General features: G+C 43.4%; 1 protein-coding gene across 7 annotated transcripts in view; it reads right to left on the bottom strand.

Annotated features, from left to right (window-relative positions):
• Positions 1-18380, bottom strand: part of ABI3BP (ABI family member 3 binding protein) — a 252621-nt gene that overhangs the window by 159265 nt on the left and 74976 nt on the right. For all 7 annotated transcript variants that reach the window (XM_075542610.1, XM_075542615.1, XM_075542611.1 and 4 more), the window contains exons 3-4: positions 7757-7825; positions 800-932 (exon numbers count right to left, since the gene is read on the bottom strand). In XM_075542610.1, coding sequence (XP_075398725.1) covers positions 800-932; positions 7757-7825 — 202 coding nt within the window. The remainder of the gene's footprint in view (positions 1-799; positions 933-7756; positions 7826-18380) is intronic.

The following is an 18380-nucleotide window of genomic DNA, read 5'->3' as shown; positions in this document are numbered from 1 at the left end:
GCCAGTCAGGGTGCTGTATAGCACCTATGAAACATACGACTTTCCTCTTGTTCTTTAATGCTTCCTCCCCACCACTTCCCACTATCGTGACCCCAATTCTACCTTACACATTAAGCTAGACCAGAGTATGTGCACTGGTACAAATAAGAACTGGAAACACAAGTGATTCTAGGACAGATAAAGCCCTCAAGACCAATAATGAGAATAGCGATACCAGGAGGGGAAGCTGAAGGTCGGGGGAGAAAAGAACAACCAATCACAATGATCTACATTAACCCCCTCCCAAGGGGACAGACAACAGACAATTGGGTGGAAGGAGACATTGGTCAGTGTAAGACATGACAAAATAATTATTTATAAATTTTCAAGGGTTCATGAGGGAGAGAGGGTGGGAGAGGGAGGAGAAAAAAATGAGAAGCTAATACCAAGGGCTCAAGGAGAAAGAAAATGCTTTGAAAATGATGATGGCAACCTTTGTACCAAGGTGCTCGACACAATGGATGAATGGATGAATTGTGATAAGAGCTGTATGAGCCCCCAATAAAATATTTTTTTAAAGACAAAAAGAAAGTAGGAGCCATGATTTATATTTCTTTCTGCTTCTTGCCTCTCAAACAGTATATACCACTCAAATTGTACAGCCGGCAGCTGACCAGTAAATTCAGATTGTACAGCTGGCAGCTGACCAGTAAATTCAGTAAATTCTGGAGTTCTAAAGTCTTCCAAGCATGCCGGCTGCCATCAAAAGCAAGCACTACCTTCCAGATGAAAAGCACAGCCTTCCGTGACAGTGACTTACCTGTCATTGGGACAATGACTTGGCAGTGTCCAGTCATGGTGCGGGTTGATGAGGAAGCCCCAGGACAGAAAGACTGAACTTGGCGTCAGAGTGCCAATCACCAGCTGGAGAGGTTTGCGAGTGCGGCTTTTGCCTGTGGGGGTAGCAAGCAGAGTTAATTCTTGCAACAGCCAGTGTATTTCATGATTCAGTAAAATTGCGGATAGGAGACTTGGTAAGAGCATGGTATGACTAAAACATCAAATTCGTGTCTTCATGTATGATCCAGAAATGCAGGGAACATCACACAGTTACTGGGGCCATGTCAGGAGGCAGTGGGAGGCCTGGTGCATGCTGCAGGGCCCATGGAACTGCACATGCCACTCACTAACGCTTCAAAGGTCCTCATCTTGCTTCTTGTCCCATGAACTTAATTGTGAAATGAATGAAATGCTTTCTTTAGTTGTGTGTGAGGAAGATCATAAGGTACTGCTACCAGGTCCCAGCTCATGCATGCACGGGTTTAGTCCCAACTAAGAATATCTAAACATGTCTCTGGGACCAGTGGGGGCTACAGACAAGTCCTCACAGCTCTACACTTGTCTCTATTTTTCTTAGTGGACTTCAAAGAACAAAAAGGTCCATATTTCCCCCACAGGGTAATCTTCATAGATATTCTTAAAGGACTCGGGACAATCTGTGGGCTTGTTCTGAAGATGTTTTTTAGAAAGAGAAAAACCACGTTGGTGAGAAATATACCAGGAACGTTGCACGGAGGGATTTTTTTCCATTCATGACAGTGACGCTGTTCGTTCTTTGGTGGTGGCATGGGCTACCCTATTAGAATTGCATCGGAACCTTTTCTGAATACCACCCTATAGCCCTGACCTTCCTCCTGCACACCTTCCTCTTATTCCCAGAATTCAAGGAACATGGGAAAGCCTACAATTTGAGTCCCTCAAGAAAGCCAGAACCATTGCTTTCACGTGGCGTAAATCCAAGTGAACAGAATTCTTCAGGGGAGGATTAAAGACATGGAAACATCGCTTTCTGAAGCTCACTGTGCTAGATGGGTGATCTGTCAGGAAGCCAAAACTTCATTTTGATTAGTTTTGCTTTATAAAGGCTTCTCTATTTTGGAGTAATAGTTTTAACTTATGTTTGTATATAGATATGTGTTTGCATGTGTATGTGTATCATTAATGTATTAGTATATATGTATATATATGAATTACATACAAATACACAACATTCATTTCTTCTACAGGCAAAATGAAAGCATACTATTTTCTTTTTTTAAATTGTATTTATTTTTATTTTAACATGTTAACTGTGCATTTCCAAAATAGCAGGCTTTTCAAAGGACTAAGTCAGAACTGTAAACACAAGGTACAGTGTTTTTGATGTCTGACAATCAGTTTCACAAATTCATATACTATACATTCACAGGTGGGGTTCAGCCTGTCACCCATTTATTTATTCCTACAATTGCATAAGCATAATAAAAACATCTCATTTTAAAGGTCACTTAATGTGAGTCATGTTGATTTACAGTATGTTTCCATTCAAGTGCAAAAATAGCTATTTGCTTAATTCTCTCTCCACTATTTTATTTTTCAGCTGTGTTTTGTGGTGCAGCTAGACATTCATGGAGAATTTCCTATGCCCGGATACAGGGCAGGGCAGCCCGCACTTAACCACTGAACCTGGCCGGTCAGCTTCCTTTCAACGCTGTACTTTTCTCTCCTCACTCCTGTGCTGCCCCACAGCTTGTCTATGAACTAACTGACCTGCGACAAAAGCAGTGGTCCCTTTCCATAACCCTCCTACCCAGTTTCCTGTGAACCTCTACTTTCTGTTAGCAGCAGGCTTTCCCCTGATTCACCCAGTCCTTGTTCTGACAGGAGCTGTAATATTTACAGATGCATAACCCTATCTGAACTCTGCAGTGTCCTCCGCTCGACTGGCCCCTCTCCCATTCTTCACGGCAGAGCTACATGGAGCTTTGCTCCATTAAGTATTGGAAAGTAAATTTACTCTGTTCTCTTCCTTACCATTCAATACTCCTATCTCTCACAAAAACAACACAATAAAAATGGACCCATTTACATAATGTTTAGAAATTGTATCTATGCCTCCCCCAGGCACTTATATCTCATACTGGCACTTATAAATAGCATCACTTATTATACAGAATCTTAGAAATTCAGTCAGTTTGGCTTTATTCATTCAGCTAATTAGAGGCCCACTCACTATAAAGCATACTATTTTCTTACAGGACTAGAAAATAGAATGAAATAGCATCTACAAAAAGAAGCCTATTTGGAAGAGTCAAATCCCTTGTTTTAATATTTTAATCAGCATATTATTTGCAATGAGTATATAAATAGAGAAGTGGCCTGTGTTTTTAATAATACTGCCGAAGGGCATGAAGACACTGAGTGCTGACTAATCATACTGCTGAGGGGCATAAAGATACTGAGTGCTGAGTAATCATCCTGCTGAGGGGCATAAAGATACTTAGTGCTGAGTAATCATCCTGCTGAGGGGCATAAAGATACTGAGTGCTGAGTAATCATCCTGCTGAGGAGTATAAGACACTGAGTGCTGAGTAATCATCCTGCTGAGGGGCATGAAGATACTGAGTAATCATACTGCTGAGGGGTGTAAGACACTGAGTGTTGAGTAATCATCTGCTGAGAGGCATAAAGATACTGAGTGCTGAGTAATCATCCTGCTGAGGGGCATAAAGACACTGAATGCTGAGTAATCATCCTGCTGAGGGGCATAAAGATACTGAGTGCTGAGTAATCATCCTGCTCAGGAGTATAAGACACTGAGTGCTGAGTAATCATCCTGCTGAGGGGCATAAAGACACTGAATGCTGAGTAATCATCCTGCTAAGGGGCATAAAGATACTGAGTGCTGAGTAATCATCCTGCTGAGGAGTATAAGACACTGAGTGCTGAGTAATCATCCTGCTGAGGGGCATGAAGATACTGAGTAATCATACTGCTGAGGGGTGTAAGACACTGAGTGTTGAGTAATCATCTGCTGAGAGGCATAAAGATACTGAGTGCTGAGTAATCATCCTGCTGAGGGGCATAAAGACACTGAGTGCTGACTAATCATCCTGCTAAGGGGCATAAAGATACTGAGTGCTGAGTAATCATCCTGCTGAGGAGTATAAGACACTGAGTGCTGAGTAATCATCCTGCTGAGGGGCATGAAGATACTGAGTAATCATACTGCTGAGGGGTGTAAGACACTGAGTGTTGAGTAATCATCTGCTGAGAGGCATAAAGATACTGAGTGCTGAGTAATCATCCTGCTGAGGGGCATAAAGACACTGAGTGCTGACTAATCATCCTGCTGAGGGGCATGAAGATACTGAGTGCTGAGTAATCATCCTGCTGAGGGGCATAAAGATACTGAGTGCTGAGTAATCATCCTGCTGAGGGGCATAAAGACACTGAGTGCTGACTAATCATCCTGCTGAGGAGTATAAGATACTGAGTGCTGAGTAATCATCCTGCTGAGGGGCATAAAGATACTGAGTGCTGAGTAATCATCCTGCTGAGGGGCATAAAGACACTGAGTGCTGAGCAATCATACTGCTGGGCTCTTTTCAAGGATATAGGTGGCAGGTGTATGGATTTCTAAAAATATGTGAAATTTCAGAAATGAGAGAATCATGAAAGAGGAAAGACACTGAATTGTAGTCACCAACTCTGACCCATAAAACAATCAGGGCACTACTGCCACAAAAGAGTCTAAGAAAACAACCTAGAACACAAAGCATCCGTGCTCTGTATTTCCATTGTACGCCTTCTTTCATCTCCTGAGTCCTTGTGTTTACCTTTATGAAAGGAAGGCCTTGTGCTGCTTCAATCTAACAGAGAACCAAACAGCAACACAGCCTTTTGTAAGGAGCCTAATGAAGGTTATCTAAATCAAATTACCCAGAACTCTGCTATGCTTGTTGCCTCTGTTAGATTTAGTTCTGTGAGCTGAACTAAATGGGAAACCTGAGATGAGAATATGCTTAACCTATTGGTAACAAATTGTCTTGCTATAACCCAATTCGATTTTTAAAGACCTCTGGAAAAATTTTCAAATAGAGTTATTTCTTACTTGGTTGCAAATATGCATTTGTCTTTCCCTATAAAAATTCCAAATTCTACCCATTACAGTGCTTATGATGGTCACAATTCACATAGTCCAAGTGTGACCCCCAAGGAGGGCAGTTTGATCCTAGGCTGAGGATGGGGTATACCTGTAGTTTGAACAGCTCTCAGGTGGTTTTGATCTGTGTTTTCCCAGCGAGGACCAGCAACTTCCAGGGTGTGCAAGATTGCCTTGAGAGCAAGCTCAATATTCAAATTCATGTCGCCTGAGTCCTAGTCTAGTTTTCTTTCTGTACATTATTGGTTAAGCTAAGATAATGCCAGTTACCAAAAAAAAGATAAATTATGTCTTTCCCCAGTAGGGAACTTAGACTTATTGGCCATCCATTGATGATTTAACTAGTAAGTTTGACCTTAATATAAAAGTGATTCAATAATTAAAATTTACATGGCAGATGCTGATATAAAACACGTTGAATTTAATTCATTATTAACTACATCATTCTCAAGTAAAGACTATAAAAACAAAAATTATGTCTATTGACTGGAAGGAAAGATGAAGTATTATATCCTGGACAAGAAGAACCTTTCCGAAGGTGGTTATCAGAAACTGGAAAAAAAATTCTGAAATGTCATAGAGTCCTAGAAATGGTATTTGATGAATTTAAATAGTGCTTACGTATAATCATTCTCTTGACATCCCTTATGTATTTTATTATAATTTTATCATATTTTTATTAACAAACACTTCAATGACTATGGAGCCAGAATCCCATAGAATCCTACTTACACTTCTTGACTTTTATAGTTCAGTGTGTTGAAGCAGAGCCTTGAAATATTGACAGCTGTTATTTTTTAATGTATGGAAAGCGTCTTGGAAAGCTCAATAACAAGTTGTAAGGAGCAGTGGAAAATTCCTTTGCAATTTTTGGATTGTAAAAGAAGTTGGGGAAAGCCATTTACAGTTTTCAAAATGTTTGACTAGTCAATGCCTCCCTTAAAAAGGGGGAAGTAACAGAAATGCGGAAGGGAACGACTGCAAATGGTCTCTGGCAAACTTGGTTTGGGTGGATGCATCTACGGGACAGAAGACAAAACTGCCAAGAACCTCTTTTGCTTAATATATTTGAAAATTGTCTGCTCCTTCCAGAATTCCTAGATGATGCGGATGGCTAAGGCATTTGGCTAATAACCAGAATTTGAAGGTTTGTGCCCACCCAGAGGTGCCTCACAAGAAAAACTAGTTGATATCTTTCTGAGGATTCCGCTATTGGCTTACTTGGGTGCACAGATCTACTCTGACACCATGGGGTCGCCAGGCGTCAGAGTCACCTAGATGGCAGGTTGGAATGTTTTTCCCATCCATATTACACTTTTAGGGAAAGCAAAAAAAGCAAACAGAAAATAAAAGGAGAGAGAGAGAGAGAGAGAGAGAGAGAGAGAGAGAGTGTGTGTGTGTGTGTGTGTGTGTGTGTGTGTGTGACATCCAGTGTACAAAAGAAGATAACGATGAGTAGGAACTACTGGAGAACAACTCGCGTAATAAAATTGGAAGTCAAGCAATATAATGCACTCTGTCCACATGGTTATGAAGATGTGCAAGCAGTGCTATCAGAAGGTAAATGTGTGCTACAAGCTTCTGTCAGGTTCTTAAGGAGCCCTGGTGTTGGGTTGTGCTTGAACTGCCAACCTTGCGGAAGCAGTACAAACTCACCAGTTACTCCTTGGGAGAAAGATGAGGCCATGTGTTCCCATAAAGATTTAGTCTCAGAAACCCCAGGAGACAGTTCTACTCGTTTCTATTAGGTGCTATGAGTCAGAATTGATTTGATGGCTGTGGGCTTGAACTTGGTTTATCAAATTCTTCTTTATTGTAATGGTTTGGTTAATGAATCTGAGAAGAACCTTTAGTATTGAAATTTGACAGTATAGGATTTTTATTCTTTCCTTTGGCATGCAGAAATGTTTCTACTTATCATTGTTTCATGAAAGAGCCCTTCCCATGCATTCCACTATTGGGAACCCGGTGTAGAGAAAGCTAACCCCAGGTCATTTAACACAGCTATAACGCAAGTGACCCTTTTCACATGTGAACAATTACTTTAACCAGAGGCCGGGCATAAAGTCTCATCTCTAAAAACAGAACAGCACACCAAGACCAGTGGCCATCACATCAGTACTGACTCCCGGCAGCCTTCAGTTGTGCGCAGTTCACAGGGCAGAGCTGCGTTTCATAGGACTTTCAAGGCTGTGGACTTTTAGAGGTTTATTTTTGGTGGATTTGAATCACTAACCTTTCCGTTAGTAGTTGGACACTTAACCAGATAGCTCCCGAGGGTCTCTGAAAGGTAGAATAGCAGGCAAAATAGAGACAGGCTAGTGGGCGTTCACCCTAAGTGAGCACTTACTATGGGCCAGTGTATCTATGAATCCATTAATCCTTTGAATCCACCCAGGAAGCCTATGGTACAACAGAAAGATGCACAGACAAAGCCTCCTAACTGACCCAGGGTCCTGCGGTTTCCAGATGATGCTGGTGCTGCATCAGAGGTCTGTTGGTTGGAGGTTGGCATTTTCTCAGAAGCACCTTGGTAGCAAGCCCCGCCTGGTGATCTACTTCCCAAAACCAGCCACTGAAACCTCTAAGGGTTACAGGTCTATTCTGACATACGTGGGAGGCGACGGGGTCACGATAAACAGCAACGAGTGTTTATTATATCTTCTAATCGGCAGTTGTAAGACATCCCCAAGGTACTTGGTCCCCATGGGTAGGAAAGAGAGGCAACGTCACGATTCAAAGTGGACACCAGGTGGGGGGGCGGGCAGGGGGGTAGTAATGAAAGTGCTTTACCTGAGCACGATTTCTTTTGACTCCGAGGGGGTGCAGGCCGCACAACAATCAAATATTTAGGCTCTGCATCTGGAAATAATAAGAGTGTTAGTTACTCAGGAAGGGCATTCGCAATGGCACATCCGAGTTTGGACTCGGTGTTCTCTGCGTTAGTCGTTAAGACTCCTCCCCCGCCCACCCCACGAGAAGACCAGAGACCAACGCGGCAGTCCTGAAACCGTACCACGTGCAAGCATCTTACACTCATCGCTAAGATGATCTACCAAAATATGCTCAAAATCAGTCAAGCTCATTAACCCTTTACTGAACACATGATGGCATTTTACATGACAGTTACAACTGCATCTTCCTTGGTCTAAGATGGGCTCAAAGTGTCCCGCCTCAGCACCCCACCCATCGCCCGTTTTTTCTCTTTCTGCACTCGGCAGAGCAAGATTACACCATCTGGCGTGATACACGGAGATGCTCCAATACGAACATACTTGTTTGAACCTGTTGAATGATCTCAAACAGCTGGTGGCGCGAACCATGATGGTTCATAACAACTGCTCAGTGCTGTGCCCCACCCCCAAACTCCCCACTCTTTCAAGTGGTACCCAGGGCAGGTGCCCTGCCTGCCAAACCTTAGCCAGGCCTCTGGACAGGGCTAAGGAATCTGGGATGTCAATACTTCCTGAGATGGCTCGGTCCATTAAAGGTTGAAAATGGAATCCAGATGATCAAAAGCAAGTGGACAAGGGTGTGGGGAGAGGCCTTGCGGAAGTCAGGCCGGCGCAGATTGCATGCTGTCATTTAATAGTCTCTGCGAAGTTTTCCTTTTTGTAATCCAGTCACAGACTTTTAGATTTCCTGTCCCTTTCATGAGGGGAGTAGCACCAGGCTTTAAATACAGAGAAGGCAACTAGGAATTTTGCATTTTGTACAACCAAAAGCACTTTTATGGAAATAGGATCATTTATAATGCCCAACCTAATTCCTATTATATTTGTATGATTTGTCAGTCTATTTTTATATCCAATTGTCCTGTGAATGCTTTTTAAACAAAGACCTGTTGATTTGCTTTTATTTTAACCTCGAGTAGACCAACAAAAAAATAAAATTGTAGGGAATATATTTCTTTAAATGTCAAACTTTTAAGTAAAATGATGCTTAAGTAATTTGTATGTGCTAACTTGGTCAAATGCTCATAATTTGTCTGCTAACATTTTAAAAATAGATCTTTCCAAGATGCATGCTTGGTTGGAAAGTATAGAAATAAACCAAATATGAGTTGCACACACACACAGCATTTTATCCCTAGCGCTGCTGGACTCACTGGCGGGCATTCTCTCCAGTATTTCTTTGAATCCCCACTGACTCTCACTCGGATGCCAGCGTCAGGCAGGGGCACCCCTGCTTGCTCAGGCAGCCCTGGAGTCTTTGTGTGGTATCTGGGCTCCCACATGCCACCTCCGCTCCTTTGGAAGAGAGGCCTCTCTGCCTGAGGTTTTGCAGAGCTAAACGCCTTCTCGGCCAGAAGCACCCTGGCAATTGAGCTGCTTTTAATGACTTGTGCCTTTGTCTTTCTTTGGATCCTGTGTACAGACCTATGTATCTATTAGCCATACCAATGACCATGAACTACCAGGCAACCTCATGAACTCACCGCAGAGCTCGACTTACTTATTGTGTCGTTGCCCGTGACCAAGGCACAGCAAGAGAACATTTGTTCTGTTTCGGTCCTGAGTGTTGGCGATTTTAGAGTTGCTCGTGTAAATCCAAATCAAACAGGTTCCCTAGTCGGAGTACAATGGCCCCTTCCTGGCTTCCTTTAGGCTAGAGGATGATCATTATTCAGAAACAACCATGTACTTTTACGCTTTCTATGTGCAAGCTATAACACCCATAAGTAACTCCTCTCTACCCAGCATGCTCTGCTATCAGCCCTCTTGGTAACTGACTCAGGCTCAGGTTCATGGGCTTGTAACCTCTGCAGCGTCACCGGGTCACACGGTCAGAAGGCAGCATCCTTGGTTGAATGCCTTGCTTTCACCAACTTCAAACTGGTCATCGTTCCAGCTATGACTCCAGCTTTCGTAAGGAAGTCTGAGGGACCAAGGGAACATGTGTGTGCGCAGACAGGATGGGAACAATATATACATCGGAATCTCTTGCCTCCTCCATTCACATATAGCCTCGAAGATGCCCACGAGGGCAGGATTTTGGTGGCCCCACCACGGAAGGGAGTTTGGAGCGACTCAAAGCATGAACCAGGGAAACAGCTGGACAAACACATCTCAGACTGAGTCGGCAGGACACGGAGTGCCTCAGAGCTTTCTTCCGATTCAGAAGGACTGGCAGTGTACGAGAGGCACGTTCTAAATGGCGTGGCTCTCTCCACCACATTAGTCTGCTCACACCGAGGAGATGCTGGAGGAGAAAGGAAGGGGGCGGAGACCACAGGGTCCTTTGCTCTTCAACTCCTCCTCGCGCACAAACGAGACCGAGGGAGAGAGTGGTGCTAGGCTATCGATGGATCAAGAAGCGAAATAAACACAGTGGAGGGAGCTCTGTACTGCTTCTCCACTGCTCTGAGAAGGACAAGATACGGGTGTGCCTCAGCACCCCAAAATATAAATTGTGCCACCTCAGCGATCATGTGGAGGCATTACAGGTCTTCATATTTGCATCTAAAGCCGGCATGGCGTAAGACAAAGAGTAGACGTCTGGCGGATCATGTAACCGCTACTTTCTTTTTACTTAGACGGCCCTTAGACAGCAAACAAGCAAAAAAGCCACTGTCCCAAGGGGCGAGAGATCACGAAGGTAGAAAAAAAGCTTGGGAGTTTAATATCTTTAAAGGCCATTGTGTACTTGCTTTCTCACAATCCCCCCCCCCCCGCCACCCCATTCTCATTCTGTATAGGGCCCTACAAGTGACACAGACAGCCCCGCAGTGGGTCTCCTGGAAGCGATGCAGCATGCACAACATCCCACGGGGAGCAGTGACCTCGTTTAATGCTTATGCCAGCAGCAAAGGCAAATTCCGAATAGTTTTCTTTACATCCCACTCCTACCATGAGCTAGTTCTCAAAACAGAAAGCAGAGCTAAATTTCCAGCTTTCTTAAATGATTCTCAGTATGCCCCAACGTGTCTTAGAGCTTCCTCCTCTTAATTTCCTTCCTTTATATGGATTCACATAATTATGCCTCTGCCAACCCACTGGCATTCAGTCAGTTTGGACTCATCGCAACTTTGTAAAACTTTACAGATCAAACACCTTCATCTGTCTCCCTCAGAGTGCCCAGTGGGTTTGAACCAGAAACCTTGTGGTCAGTAGTCTGATGCTTCCTGACGGTCCTCCTAGGCTCCTTAATTATGGCTCAGCGGTTGACAAGAGAACTGGAAATACTCCACGACTCCAAACCCGTGGCCCGGAACAGAGACAAATGGCTCCACGAGTGATTCAGAAAACTCAGTTTTTATTCTGATCACAGATTCTTTTACATAAAGCATAGGCGGTTACAAACGGCAACAGATGTTGGAACCTGTGCATATCTCGCCTCTCCCGCCCATCAAAACCTTCCAACACACCCGTATTTCAGCAGTCTTTATGCTCCACTGGGAATACAGATAAGGACAGACGAAACAACCTCTAATCAAATGTTCTATTTCTGTTTTACACTGCGAGATTCTTTGTAGGTTTGTAGGGCCCTGGAGGTACGTTCCTCATCAGCTGACCAGGAATCCTGGCAGCCCAGGCTGAGCTATTTGACTTCACTCTTAGAGAAAGCCTGCTTCCAGCGGGCAGAACTATACAAGCTGCACTGGTTCAGAAAGCTGGCTCAATGAGCTTCCTTTCCACCTGGCAAGCTTCCACCAATAAACATAAAGCAAGTGCGGTGGTTACATCATTTCAGGTCAACTTGATAAATTAGTGGAGGGGTGGCGTCTAGCCTATCAATCAGGTGACAGCCTGATGATCCCTCCTTGTGAGTGTGGCCTTCTCCTGAGGCTTCTGGGAACTTTCCCTTTCTTGATTCTGCTATCAGAAGAGGCAGCTCTCTTTCTCTCCCCCTCCCCCTTCCTTCTCCCTCTCCCTCTCTCTGTCTGTCTGCTTTCACCCTCCTGTTGACAAACCACATGGAGCCATGCTGAGGAGCCAGGCTCAAAGAGCAGCAGGAGCCACGTGGAGACCTGCACTAGCCTGAGATGCTCCAACAGCATTGGATCCATAAGACTTTTCATACACCGGGCTGTGATCTTCCTGCATTCAGCATCATTGCATGTGCTGCATAAGTCTGAAGAGGAATTTACGGACTAGTATCAGATATATGGATTTGGGCTGGACTGGGTTGGTTTCTCAATATACAATTGCTCTTCGATATAAAGCTGTCTCTCACACACATTTGAGTGTCTCTGGATTGTTTCTCTAGTCAACCCAGTCTAACACAGCAAGAACATTGGGTAAGGGGTCTGAACCAACATAAAACAATGGATTTGTTCTTGTATCTTGTTAGTAGTTTGATTTCATGTGAAACAAACTTCTGTATAGGAATACATGGATTCTGTTGCATAGCGCCAAATTCTGCTCAGCTACTTATCAATATCAGGCAGAGCATGTGTCCTCTGCGCACTTCAGGTTCCTCCTCTCACTGCCCTTGAGTCGATTCCAACTCATAGTGACCCTGTAGGACAGAGCAGAGCTTCTCCTGTCTGGGTTGCAGAGACTAACTTGTTACTTAAGGAGAAAGCCCCATCTTTCCCTACAATGCAGCTGTTAGCTAACATGAGTATCACTTTATTTTGGGGACAGGTGTCTGTGAATGAAGAAGTCTGAGAATATAGTAATATATATATTATATACATAAAATCATATATATATAATTTTGTAAAGCCAGCAGGAGCCCTGGTGGCATAGTGGATCCAAGTTGGGATGCTAACCAGAATATCAGGAGTTTGAAATCACCAGTCACTCCATGGGAGAAAAAGGGTTGGTTAGTATCACTAGCCCACTGGGCTTAAAACAAGCCAGCCTAGAAGTAGTAGGGGGAGCTCACCAGAATCAAGAAAGAAAAGCCAGAAGAGGAATAGGTCCTTTGGACCCAGGATCATTTGTTCAAGAAGACAGAGAGCGGGGACACTAGAGAGGTAGAGATGCAGTGGCAGAGACACACCAGCATCAGAGGCAGCAGCACCTGGAAACCAGAAGGCTATGGGGTGCTGGGCTTCCCGTCTTTGGGAAGGAGGCTTGCTGGCGGAGTGGAGTGCCTCTAGGAATGGACTGGCAGAGCTGCCCAGCTAAGGCAGAGGCGGTAGTGCCAAGACATGCCTGCAAGCACGGCTAAGGCGAGGCTGTTCTGATCGCAGGACTGCACTGAGTGTCCCTGACTGTGAATGGTGATACACTTCTTCCCTGGAAAGGCCTACAACTGCAAGTGGTATCTGAGTTCTGGGTGACTTTACAAAGAACTGTTGAGCCCAGCAAAGAAGAAGAGAAGCATCTGAATTAGTGAAAAATCTTGTGCACGTCTGACCTTGGCAGCTCCAGCATTTCCTCCCTACATCATGATGTCGATCCCTAGTGAGGATGTTGGCTTTTCCGGTCGTGCAATCTATACTAAAGCCTAAGTAAGTGCTTCAAGTTCTCTTCCGTATTGCACGGAATTTCATGAAGTGTGGACATTACACGTTGTTAATGAGTCTTCCTCCAATTCGAATGCCTGTCCTTCTTCATAGAGTGCCGTTTCTCAGGTTATTTCCTTTGCTGGTTTTAAGCTCCGCAGAGTTCCCTAGTTCTGTTCGAAGGACGGCTTCTTGGTCCGTGTACAGCAACCACTTCTTTTGCTCCACGTCCTCCTCTGAATCCAGCTGGAATTGCTGGCAGTTCCCTGTCGATTTTACTGTTCTGAGTTTGTGAATTATCTTCTGCGACATGTTATCCATGCCAAGTAATTTTGATTTAATCTTTTATAGGCAGCTTTCTTTCCACTTGGGGTCTTCTCAATAGGAAGCCCTGTGAGTCTGGAACTATATGTTGTTCTTCAGCCCGTGACACAGGTTCTGTAACTAATTGTTGGTACTCTTTTAACTAGAACGCAGAATTAATGTTTAGAAGTTAGATTGCAACCTTAGTGTGTTGCGTAATTCATTTGGAGAGCAAAAAAGTTCTACTTTTTTTTGGAAGTATCATGCATTGATCTTACTGCATTTCCAAGAAAAAATAGATTTGGAGATAATTTATCATTTAAATGAATTTGAGCAGACCATGAAAACATTATATTTGAATTCAACAACAACAAAAACCCCACGCCTAGTACAGTATCTTTTTTTAAAGACATGATGAAATGGTCATTTATTATAAAGTGTTTTGTATAAACTTATGGTGAATTGTGTAAGTAATGGACATTTACTAAGAAATTAATACTTCATTTTCTTGTAACGCCTTTCTTGGGCTTTTCCTGAATGTCTGCTAAATTGTCACACTTTAGAGGAAAAGCAAACAATTCTGGGATTTCTAAATTTTCCTATTTTAAAAAATTGGATTAGTCTTGAAGATTCAATGCCAAATAGTTCTCAACTGCTAAATTTACTACCAGAGAAATAACTGCGAATTAGATGACATTCTGAGAATAGTTTTTAAAAGACTATGTATTTTAAATGTGACCGACAGCTGTTTCAAACACCCTAGTCCTCTTCCGCTCCTTCGGCCATGTGAACACACATGTAATGCACAGAAATGATACTACCATGTTTCTGAAGGTTCTAGCAGAACAGGCTGATGCATATGGCCGATCCGCTTTCAAATGTGAATTTGGCCTCATGCACCCTAATTTAGCCATCTGAAAAGGTTGCTCTTGATTGCACAAAGAAGCTCCAAGAAGTTGCTGGAGGAAATCCCATTATCTTTATATTTCATTTTTCTCAAACTTTTTGAAACTCCCTTCTATTTGTATACGAATGGCATAAGCCATGCTTAAGATATCAGGAGCCAAGTTTGAGAGTATCCCGGTCATTGGAAAATAAGGTATTGACACTATGTTGGCTCTGGGAGAATTTGTGGCTGGACCTGACTATGGTGGAGTTTCTTGTAGCTGCTACACACCAGGAACATTGTGCTGGGGACAGGTGGACTGTCAGGTGGCTGTGCAGCTACCTGAGCCTGAGCTAGTCCCATGACATGTAGGGGCCTTCACCATCCACAGTCACACTCGGGTCCCTAAGTGTCAGGCCCACTTGGAGTCAGGCTGCAGAACATGGGGAGCACAGTGCACACTGCCCCAGTCCTGTGGGGCACCCTGGCGGCCAGTCAGCCTCGTCTCGTGCAAGTTAGGGTCATGTAACCCTTTGTGCCAGTGGCCTTCCCAGTCACCTCTCAGGCACAGGTGCCCATGGAGGTGGGAGATTCAAATGGCTCTGCCACCCAGGTGAGGGCTGTTTCCATAGTCGAAAAAATGAGTTTTTCATGCGTTGTGTCAAGTGGTCTTCAGAGCAGGGAAGGAATCCTGCTAGAAAATAACTACTTTAGAAACGTGAGGGGAAGCTGGGAGTTTGGCTGTGAGCCAAACCTGTACATCAACAGGTACCAAGACAGATTTGACATTAAATTTGCTGGACAGGGAAAAAAAACGAAATGGAAGTCTGTAACATGTGACAAATTTTGATATACTATGTTTATGAAAAGAATGGTAGGATGTGGCATAAAATATGGCAGTTCATTTAGTTATTGTGTTTCTAAATTTATGACAATATTGGGACTACAAGGAAAAAATTAAATTCTGATGTCTCTAAGGTCCTTAACTTCTGGGAGGGAATTTACTATTTAGGGGTAGCTTTGGGGAGAAATGGCACACTGACTTAAAACTAAGTGCAAGCCATTGACATCAAGAAGCTGATCGACACCAAGGATGGTCACAGACAGGGATATAAATGTCAACTGCAGTGGCCAGAGATGGTCTTGGAGAGCAAAGAGGTCAGATGATGGTGATAGAAGGGGTGGCGGGGAACTAGTATACAGGACCCCATAAATGCTCTACTTATCTTAAACCAATGGCCCATCCATAATTCATAAGCTCTTCCCCCCAATAGTGTTTAAAAGGCATCATGGAAAGAACACATGGGGCATGTGGATTTACTACTATGGAAGAGAATATAAACTTCTCTAAGCACAGCAATTAAGAGCTAAGATTCTAGAACCAGATTTCCTGGGTTCAAGTCCTGGCCTTGCTTTTTAGTAGCAGAATGCATTGTTATTAGGTAACTCTGAGTCAGTTCTGATTCATAAATTTGCAGCCACCCCGTCGATGCAGACTCATAGCAACCCTATGGAACGGAGAACTGCCTCTGTAACTGTTTAAGGGAGCAGCTGGGGGAGTTGAACTGCTGATCTGGAGTTAGCAGTCCAGGGAAAACCCACTAAGCCACCCGCATTCCATAGTAAATCTATCTATGAAGAGTAGAATTGCCCCACTTGAATCCTTCCAGGGCCACATCACCAAGACATTCCGCTAGGCCTTCAGATGGAAACCACGTGCGTAAGGATTGCACCACCAGATCTTCAAGCCGCCTTAGGAAGTCTATTTAAACTCTTGAGCTTCCATTCGCTTGGGTTTCTCAGTAAACTAGTAAGACTACCTGCCCTGTTCTTGCTGCTTTCTCTCTTGCCTTATATTTGCTGCCGCCTACCATTCAGCTCTCTCGCTATACGCTTCTTATTACTCCTCCAAGGGTTTTGCTGGAGAAGAGGGGTGCCCAGCTGGTTTCATTGGGCCTCACTACATCTTTTCCACTTGCTGGTTTAACCCTCTCCTCGTTCACCAGTTACAGACACTTTCAGCCGTCTCAAGTTGTTTCTTTAATGAAAACACCATTGCCTTCCCTGTGGTATACTTAAAATACTTAAAAAAATCTTTATTCTTTAGTGTAATAAACTCACTGCCATCCAGTTGATTCCGACTCATAGCAACTCTATAGAACAGAGTAGAACTGGCCCTGAGGGTTTCCAAGACTGGAGCTTTTTATCTTTTTATGTCGTCGTTCCTCCCCCTCCCCCCCCCCACCCCACGCATGCACACACACACACAGTGGCTGTTAGTTTCAAAAAGCTGACCTTGCAGTTAGCAGTCCAAAGTAGATAATCACAACACCACCAGGTCTCCTAGTATTACAAACAGTAGCAGTCCCATTTTTTATAGTTCATTCCACTCTCATAAAAATGAATCGAGCATGCTTTAAAACTCTGATGACAGAGATAAGAAAGAACAGCTGAAAATTCCAAGAGTAACCATGAAAAGAGAAATTGAGTCTTTCTTTCTGCTTTCTGTGCATATTTAAAAATTAAAAGTAAACCTCTAGGGGTTTAAACTATATCTAAATTAATCTTCATTTCACTAAATGTCCTAAGTACAATATACATACTCATCTGAAACAATAACTATAAACAAACTTCATTCAAATTTTCTAAAATATTCATTTTCTCCCATGAAATTTTCAAAAAGTGAGAAACTTCAGAATAAGAAATTGAATTTCGGACAATGAAATTTTGTACTGAACTTGAATGAAATGGGACTTCAAACTGATTTGAACCAGTTTCGTCATGGTCAACAACAACCAGATCTGAATTTTTTGTGTGTGTGGAACCTGGAACCATAACCGAAATGAGATAACACAGGTTGAAACCTGGAATGGATTCAGAAGAGAGGTAGAGGGCCCTTTCAGGAGCGAAGTGCCGGAGGTGGGATTGATGGTCAGGCTCATGGCGAGGGAGAGTGCAGCACATTCAAAGTGGCCAGCTTTGAATGGGGCACCGCCATCGCCAACTCTGCTCAGAATCTGATAGACTACAGATTCGGTTGTTTTTTGCTTCTGAGAGAGAGATGACATTTCTAGCAGGGTTTCAACCCATATTTTTTTCCTGTTCTGATTTACCCTGATTTTAAAAGTTTTATTTTCTCTTTCTCAGCCCTGGAAGGTAGCATGCATGGACCATGCTCTTATTTAGTGTAAACAAAGAAACTAAAACCATCTCCATCAAGAAACTATCTATTTATAGCAACGCTATCAAGGATTTATGAGACTGTAAATCTTTATGGGAACAAGCAGCCTCAGTTAGTCTCTTACAGAGCTACTTGTGGGTTTGAACCACTGACCTTGTAGTTAGCAGTCCAATGCCTAACCCAAAGCACAACTCAAAATAAAACCCAAATCAAACTCACTGCGATTGATATAAGCTATAGATTATTAGAGTCCCCCTTTCAACTCTGTCTTTTAGGAAATGACCACATGCCCTTTGTGTGGCCACAATGGTGAAATTCTGAGAGCCATAGCTTGTTGAGTGCACTTAACAGGCAGGCTCACCCCAGGAATCTTCCCTGCTGGTATGAGGATGACCAAGGCTGGGAGACCAGGGTTGCCTGCCCCAAGATTCCTTCTTCCCAATCTTAAGTGATGATTGCTCTGTTGGTTTGCTCATCTGTCATGTTTGCACTCTTGTCCCTCCCAAGAAATTATACTTGGGTGCAATAGACAGATAAATAGGGTCATTTTTATCAGCAACAATATGTTTTATAGTTTTACTAACACCCATTCCCCCTCCTCACAAAAGAGCTCCCAACCCAAACAACAAAACAGCCCCACAGTACTGCA

This window comes from Tenrec ecaudatus, chromosome 2, assembly GCF_050624435.1.
Source record: "Tenrec ecaudatus isolate mTenEca1 chromosome 2, mTenEca1.hap1, whole genome shotgun sequence".
NCBI lineage: Eukaryota > Metazoa > Chordata > Mammalia > Afrosoricida > Tenrecidae > Tenrec > Tenrec ecaudatus.
This window is presented reverse-complemented; position numbering and strand designations above follow the sequence as displayed.